Raw genomic sequence first — 8898 nt, 5'->3', positions numbered from 1 at the left:
TGCTCTCTAACTATAGAAATCAAAGTAGGTGCATGATGGGATAACACACTGAACCTCAACGCATACTCTGACACGGTCATAGTCCCCTGATGTAGCTACTCAAACTCAGTGCGCCACATGTCCCGGAGGGTCTGGGGAACAAACTCCCTAAATATAGTTCTGAAAACTGAGCCCAAGTGATTGGCGCTGCATCAACTAGCCTACCCTCCTCATAGCCTTCCACCACCAATATGCCATCGCTGTTAGCTGAAATGTAGTAAAGGCGACTCCGCTCACCTCCACAATGCCCATGATGCGGAGAATACAGTTGCACTGGTCTAGAAATCCATGCGCATACCCGTAACTCGGCCACTAAAAGTAGCAGGATCATACTTCTTAAACCTCTCAAGCCTCTTATTCTCCTCCTCTAATGACTCTAACCTGATCTCATGCTAAACCGGAATAACGGTCTGTGTTGGCATAACACCCAAAACCTGATCAATGTTGACCCACTACGATGGTGTACGGGCCGCGGGAGTCTAAGCTCCTCCTCCGGCCTGAACCAAGACCAAAGGAACCAAATCAACTCAAAACCTTCCCGGAACGAAATTAATCAACCCCGCAAGTCATAAAACCACAAATACATAAGTGTGAAACATCAAATGGGGGAAACAGGGCTCAAATTAAACGTTCGTCCTCAAACGTTATATTCTTTCCCTCTTAAAATAAATGTTCATCCTCGAACGTGCATAGAGACATACCTAGAGTGTCAAAAAGGTGAGGATAGAAACTTCGCATGTAGTGCTCGATCTCCCAGGTTGCCTCCTCGACCGGATGATTCCTCCATTGAACCTTCACTGAAGCAGTGTTCTTTGACCTCAACTTTCGAACCTACCTATCCATGATAGCCACCGGCTCCTGATCATAAGCCAAGTCCATGTCCGACTGGACTGAGCTGAAATCTAATACATGTGATGGATCACCATAATACTTTCGAAGCATGCAAATATGGAACACCGGGTGAACTGCCGATAAGCTGGGTGGCAATGCAAGTTTGTAGGCCATCTCACCTACTTTCCTGAGGATCTCAAAAGGACCAATATATCTAGGGCTCAACTTTCCCTTATTTCCGAATCTCATCACACCCTTCATGGGTGAAACCCAAAGCAAAACCCTCTCTCCCACCATAAATGCTACATCACGAGTCTTCCGATTAGCATAACTCTTCTGTCTAGACTGTGATATACGAAGCGGATCCTGAATTAACTTGACTTTCTCTAAAGCATCCTGAACCAAATCAGTGGCCAACAACCTAGCCTCTCTCAGCTCAAACCAACCTACTAGAGAACGTCACCACCTCCCATATAAGGCCTCATAAGGAGCCATATGAATACTTGATTGGTAGCTGTTGTTGTTGGTGAACTCTGCAATGATCGTATGAACTCTCAAAATCCATAACACAGACACGTACCATAACCTCCAAGATCTGAATGGTGCGCTCGGACTGCCCATCCATCTAAGGGTGAAATGGTGTACTCAACTAAACTCGTGTGCCCAACTCACATTCCACAACTCTCTAGAAATGCGATGTGAACTGTGTGCCTTGATCAGACATAATGGAGACCGACACACCATGAAGATGGACAATCTCACAGATATTGATCAGAGCCAGCTGCTCTGAAGAATAGGTAGCCACAACCGAAATGAAGTGTTCAGACTTTGTTAGTCTATCCACAATAACCCATACTGCGTCAAATTTCTTCAAGGTTCGTGGAAGCCCAACAATGAAATCCATGGTAATACGCTCTCACTTCCACTCTAGAATATCAAATCTGAAAAAAATCGCCCGGCTTCTGATACTTGTACTTCACCTGCTAACAGTTCAAGCACCAAGCCACATACTCTATTATACCTTTCTTCATTCTTCTCCACCAATAGTGCTACCTCAAATCCTGATACATCTTGGTGGCAACAGATGAATGGAATACCGCGAACTGTGGGCCTCCTCAAGAATTAACTCTTGCAACCCATACATATTTGGCATACATATCCGACCCTGCATCTGCATCACCCTTTAATCTCCAATAGAAATCTCCATGGCATCGTCATGCTGCACTATGTCCTTAAGGACAAGCAAATGGGGGTCGTCATACTAACGCGCTCTGATGTGCCCATACAATGAAGACCGAGAAACCACATAAGCAAGAACCCAACTAGGCTCCAAAAACTCCAGTCTCACAAACTGATTACCAAAGCCTGAACATCTATGGCTAGTGGCCTCTCTACTGACAGTAAATATTCTAAACTATCCATAATCACAGCCTTTCTACTCAAGGCATTGGCCACCATATTGCCCATCCCGGGATGATATAGAATGATGATATCATAGTCTTTCAGCAACACTAACCATCTTCATTGTCGTAATTTAGATCTGTTTGCTTGAACAAATGCTGAAGACTCTGACGGCCGGTATAGACCTTACATGGAACACCATACAGATAGTGCCTCCAAATCTTCAATACATGAACAATGGCCGGTAACTCTAAGTCATGCACAGGGTAATTTTTCTCATGAACCTTTAACTTCCGAGACGCGTAGGCAATCACCCTACTGTCTTGAATCAACATCGCACCATGCCTAATACACAACGTATCATAAAACATAATGTAAGTCCCCAAACCTTTAAGCAATACCCATACTGGGGTCGTAGATACAGTCTTAAGCTTCTGAAAGATCACCTCACACTTATCGGACCATCTGAAAAGAGCACCCTTCTAGGTCAATCTAGTCAAAGGTGCAGTAATGGACGAGAAACCCTGTACCAAGCTGCAGTAATATCCGACCAGACCAAGGAAACTCCACATCTCGGTAGCTAAAGATGGTTTAGGTCAACTCTGAACTGCCTCAATCTTCTTCGGATCTTCTTTAATCCCCTCACTAGACACCTTGTGACCCAAAAATGCCAATGAATCAAGCCAGAACTCACACTTGGAGAATTTTGCATATAACTTCTCTCCCTCAAGGTCTGGAGCACGGTCCTCAAGTGATGCTCATGATCTTTTCGACTATGAGAATACACCAAGATGTCGTCCATGAACACGATGACGAAATAATCAAGATATGGCTGGAACACACTGTTCATCAAGTACCTAAATATTGCTAGGGCATTGGTCACCGCAAAGGACATCACTAGAAACTTATAGTGATCATACCGAGTCCTGAAAGTGGTCTTCGGAATGTCTAAATACCCAATCTTCAACTGATGATACCCTAACCTCAAATCAAGCTTTGAGAATACTCTAGCATCCTGAAGTTGATCAAACAAGTCATCAATGTGCGGTAGTGGGCATTTTTCTTGACTGTAACTTTGTTCAGTTGCTTGCAATCAATACACATTCGCATAGTACCATGCTTTTGCTTCGCAAATAGAACCAGAGCACCCCAAGGCAAAACACTCGGCCGGATGAAACCCTTATCAAAAAACTCCTAAAGTTATTCCTTTAATTCCTTCAACACCACTAGTGCCACACGATATGGTGGAATAGAAATGGGGTGAGTGATAGGCATTAGGTCAATACCAAAATTGATATTCCTATATGTGGCATCTTCGGTAGGTCTGCTGGGAATACATCTGAGAAATATCTCACTGCTGGAACTGACTCAATGGTAGGAGTACCAACACTAACATTCCTCACAAAGGCTAGATATGCTTCACACCCCTTCTCAACCATTCGTTGTGCCTTTAGAAAGGACACAATTCTTCTAGGAATATAATCCAATGTACTCCTCCACTCCAACCGCGACAACCCTGACATAGCTAGTGTCACAATCTTGGCATGACAATCCAGAATAGCGAGATAGGGCGACAACTAATCCATGCCCAAGATCGTGTCAAAGTCTACCATACCAAGCAACAATAGATCACCTATGTTCTCATAACCACCAATAGTGACTAAACACAACTAATGATTTAAAATAATAGAATCTCCCACAAACGTTGACATGTATATAAGAGCATTCAAAGAATCACAAGATATATCCAAATACAGAGCAAAGTAAGATGACACACATGAATAAGTGTAACCCAGATCAAATAAGACTAATGAATCTATATGACAGATCAAAACAATACATGTGATGACAGCATCTGATGCAACCGCCTTCGTCCTACCAGGAAGAGCATAGAAATAAGCCTTGGCCTCCCCCTCTAGGGGACCCTACCCACCTGACCTCCACCTCTAGTTGGCAGTGTAGGTGGAGCATCAACCATGGCATGTGGACCCTACAAAATCCGTGGAGCCTATGTAGTCTGTGGAGGTGCACCCCTCCTAAGTCTAGGACAGTCCCTCACCATATGTCTGGTATCACCACACTCAAAACAAGCTTTCGATGGGCGTGGCTGGTGAAACTGACTCTAGCCTGGTCGGCTAGACTGATTGCTAAAGGCACCCCATGTAGCTGGTGCACTGGAAAGTGGTTGTGTATAGTGGGAAACCTGAGACCTTGGAATAGCCGGAGCTAGAACTACCGAATGAACTGAACGACTCACATATCCTCTGCCATGTAGGCTTGAAATTGCAGTGTGGCCACCGTTAAATCCTCCATTACCTCGAGGCCTCTTGGACTCCCGGTCCTCCCTCTCTCGGTCCCGTATACCCTCCATTTTTTGCATGATCTCTACAACCTACTAATACCAAGTATCCGTCTCCAACTCTCGAGCAATGCTTAATATAAGACCATAATTGATCCCCTCGATAAATCTACGGACTCTTACTGTAGAAAACAAGGCATGTGTATATCGGTACAACTCACTAAACCTGATGACATACTTTGACACGGACATAGTCCCCTGGCGTAGCTGCTCAAATTTTGTGCACCTTGCACCCCGAAGGGTCTAGGGAAAAAATTCTCTCAAAAACATCTCTGAAAACTTAGACCAATTAGTGGGGCTGCATCAGCTGGCCTACTCTCCTCATAAACCTGCCACCATCAATACGCTGCTCATCTAGCTGAAATATAGTAAAAGTAACTCTGCTCACCACCACAATAACCATGGTGTGGAGAATATGGTGGCACTTCTCTAGAAAACCCTCCACATCCTCAGTAGTTGTGCCTCCAAAAGAAGGAGGATCATAATTCTTGAACCTCTCAAGTCACTTATGCACCTCCTATGATACCTCTGGCATGTCCTCAAGCTGAACCGGAATAACCAGTTGTACTGGCATGACACCTAAGACCTGATCAATATGGACCTACTACTCTGCAGTACGGGCCGCAGGAGTCTAAGCTCCTCCCCCAGCCTGAGATGTAGCTAGTGCAATGGGAATCAATCCAGCTTGAGCTAAAATGCCGAACATGCTCAAAAACTTTGCTAAGGTCTCTTGAATTCTGGGGATAATAATAGGCACCTCGGGTGCCTGTCCCCCAATCAGGGTTACAGGTGGCACCTCAGTTGCTGCTGGGGCAAGTGCTCTGGCTGCAGCACGTGCCCTTCCTCGGCCTCTACCCCGACCCTCAGCTCTTACAGCTCTAGAAAGGGGCACAAGTGTCTAGTCATCACATACAACAGTGCGTGTCCTCACCATCTGTGAGAAAATATAAAGACAAAGGATCAGATTTGGAAATCAACAAATCCACATGATAAGGAATCAAAGAATTGGAATTTTCCTAATCTTTCTATAGCCTCTCGAAGATAAGTACAGTCGTTTTCATACTGATCCGCAAGACTCTATTAAACTTGCTTATCACACGTAACACCTATGAACCTAGAGCTCTAATACAACCTTGTTATGATCCTAAATTCCCACCTTAGGATATTGTGATGGCACCTAGTCTTTAAGACTAGGTAAGCCTAACATACATTGAGAATTAGAAGAGATAACAATTTAGATATCAAATTAAACAGTTAAACTGTTATAAGACCAAATGGTTTATCTGTCAAATATCTCCCAAAACAGGTGGAACTAAGTCATAAGTTCTACAAAGAATGCATTAATAATCTCTAAATACAAATATGTTTGAAGTGAAGATAAACAGTACTAAACCAATAGAAGAAGGTGACTTTAAGGCTTGCGAGCGTCGAGCAGGTATACCTTGAAGTCTCCACAATAACTAATCCAAACCACTGGCTTCTGACTCGAGCCGATGTACGTGGATTGGCACAAAAATGTGCAGAAGCGCATCATGAGTATACCATAATGACACCCAGTAAGTATGAATCCTAACCTCGGTAGAGTAATGTTGATCCCAGGTCGAGATGCCTACTAGACAAAAGAAAACTGTGTTGATACCCAATTTTCCCCAAAAATATTTTAAATTGCATATATACCTTCAAAATCATGCAATTGGTATTTTTTCCATAATTTTCCTGTATTTTTATTAATTTATCCAGCATTTTATTTCACAATAAATAATGACAAATTTGCATCACAAAATGACTTCAAAAGATTTCTTGATTTAATTTATTACTTATGGTCCTATTAAAACCAAATTATTCCATAATTAGCCAAATTGGCATCTTTTGGCTATAATTGCAATAACTTTGCAATTATATCCCAAGCATATAATTTTGTACTGTTTTTTACCAGAAATTAGTCATTTGTATTTTAAAATACTAAATAATCCTTTTAAACTATTTTCTATGCACGAAATCCATTTTTATAATTATTAGCTATTTACAAATTATTTTAATTAATTTAAATTGGGTATTTAACAAATAGCCCATCCTATTTCAATTTTAGCCTAATTAAACCAGCCCCAAACCTTAATTAAATCAGCCCAATACCCCAAAGCCCAATTCCTAAATCTACCCGGCCTAGACCTGATTTAATCTTGGTCGTCGATCAATTTTAATCAATGGTCCAGATTCACTCTTTCCTAAATTAACCTAAGACCATACCCCCCCCCCCCAAATCCTCATTCTCTCATTATTCTCCGCCGTCACACCCTCTCATTCTCTCTCAAGCACTGTCTGCTAAACCATGGTTCCTACTTGCCGGTCGTTGGCTTGCCGGTATTAATGGTTGTTCTCTGCCACCCCTTAGCCTCTATGGCTCCCCTATGCTCGGATTCTTGCCATCTCTGAGGTCCTCAAGGGACCAGTGGTTGTTCTCTTCACCCCCTGGGCCTATGCTCGCTAATCTCAGGCCACCTTGGCCCGTCTGAGTAAGATCTTTCTATTTTCCGGCTGGATCTATGGCTTCTAAGCCATAATATCTCTATCTCCAGGTTATCTCTCTCTGAAACCCTAATTTCATATCTTGACTCTTTAGATCTGTAACAGATCGCAGAGTGTTTTGAGTTATTTTACTGTTTTCCATGAGAATCTTTTCGTTTTTTTTTCAAAACGTGTCTTCATCTTCATAACTAGGGTTTCTTAACCCCTTTAAAAATGACTTCGAAGTTGTTGTTGACGTTAGGAGCCCCTCCTGAAGAACGGAATGGCGATTTATTTTTCAAAGTTGTTGTTGAAATCTCGCCCGCCTAAATAGAACGTGTCGTGAACCACGAGTGCATTTCATGTAGCGTGGCTTATGATGTGTTTCAAATAACCTAGAAATTTCCTGAAATATTAAAAGTGGCTAAAAAGTTAAAAATGTGCAATAGGTTTAAAACGTGTAAAAAATCAGATAATTAGGCCAATAATAATAGTTGAGCGACCGTGCTAAAAACGGAACCCGGGAATGCCTAACACCTTCTCCCGGGTTAACAGAAATCCTTACTCGGATTTCTGTGTTCGCGGACCATAAATAAGAGTCAAATTTCCTCGATTCGGGATTTAAAACCGGTGACTTGGGACACCATAAATTATCCCAAGTGGCGACTCTGAATAAGAATAAATAATCTCGTTTCTATTGTTACTTAAATTGAAAAAACTCTCTTATCCCCTCTCGGGTAATAAAAAGGAGGTGTGACAGCTCTGGCGACTCTGCTGGTGATAAAGAACCCAGAATCTCTGGTTCAGGGTTCAAAAATTCGAGCTTAGAATAACTGTTATAGTTGGCTTGTTTTTATCTGATTTTTACATGTTGAGCCTAATGTGCTAAATGCTATTTTTACCGCTTTGATATTGGTTGATTGTATATAAAACTATTACGAAACTCTTTTCTCTCTGAGTCTTCTAAATCATCTAGGAAGTGTGCAATTCGTGTGACTTCTCTTCTGTTAGAGTCATTCTAATTTTAGAACAAGGTTCGGACAAGTTGCAAGCCGGTAAAGCTTCTGTATTCCCGGTACGCTTCCCCCCTCCCCGGCTCGAGCTATCTGCTCGAGTAAGCCAGGTCTAGAACAAATAAACCTATGTTTTTAAATCTAGAATAACATATCCTCATGCCGGATCCCTAGTAGGAATGCTTGTTTGCATCACGTGCATTTGACTTTGGGGACTCAACACAGAGGTTGGGTCCGTCTAGGACAGGTGTACCCGAAATAAAAGACCATCCTGATACATGTTACGTTCTACTTGCGCATTTATTTGCTTCGGCTTGTATGTTGACCGACTAAGGAAAGAAAAACAACAGAAAAACCAAGAGTGAGGTAGGATAGAGAATTCACCCGGTTCTGAAAATCCCGGTATTTGAAAATGCCTCAAAACTCTGCCGAAATTTTTGAAAAAAAAAAGAAAGGAAAATGTGTTTCAAAAAATGAAAGTGAGTCAACAACATATATTTTTAGTTATGTCAAAATTGGGCGAACTACGTGGGGATGATTCTCACCGGATGTGAGATAAGTAGGCAAACCTCATCGGGGCCGGCCCCAATTTTCAAAAATCCAAAAATATTTCTTTATTTCCTTCTTTAGAAGTATTTCTTTAGAAAATCCCGAATAAAAAAAATATTTAAAACCAAAAATACCAAAAAATCCAAAAAAATATTTTCTTTCTAATTTAGAAGTCTTTCTTTCAAAAAATTTGAAAAAAAA

General features: G+C 41.9%; 1 protein-coding gene across 1 annotated transcript; it reads right to left on the bottom strand.

Annotated features, from left to right (window-relative positions):
• Positions 1-870: 870 nt before the first annotated feature.
• On the bottom strand, positions 871-1774 carry LOC138887593 (uncharacterized). Its single transcript, XM_070169358.1, has 2 exons — positions 1612-1774; positions 871-1316 (listed from the first exon to the last, which is right to left on the bottom strand). The coding sequence occupies exons 1-2, from the start codon at positions 1772-1774 to the stop codon at positions 871-873; spliced, it is 609 nt and encodes a 202-aa protein (XP_070025459.1).
• Positions 1775-8898: the final 7124 nt, after the last annotated feature.

This window comes from Nicotiana sylvestris, chromosome 3, assembly GCF_000393655.2.
Source record: "Nicotiana sylvestris chromosome 3, ASM39365v2, whole genome shotgun sequence".
Classification (NCBI taxonomy): domain Eukaryota; kingdom Viridiplantae; phylum Streptophyta; class Magnoliopsida; order Solanales; family Solanaceae; genus Nicotiana; species Nicotiana sylvestris.
The sequence above is the reverse complement of the archived record's forward strand: the minus strand, read 5'-3'. Positions and strand labels throughout refer to the sequence as shown.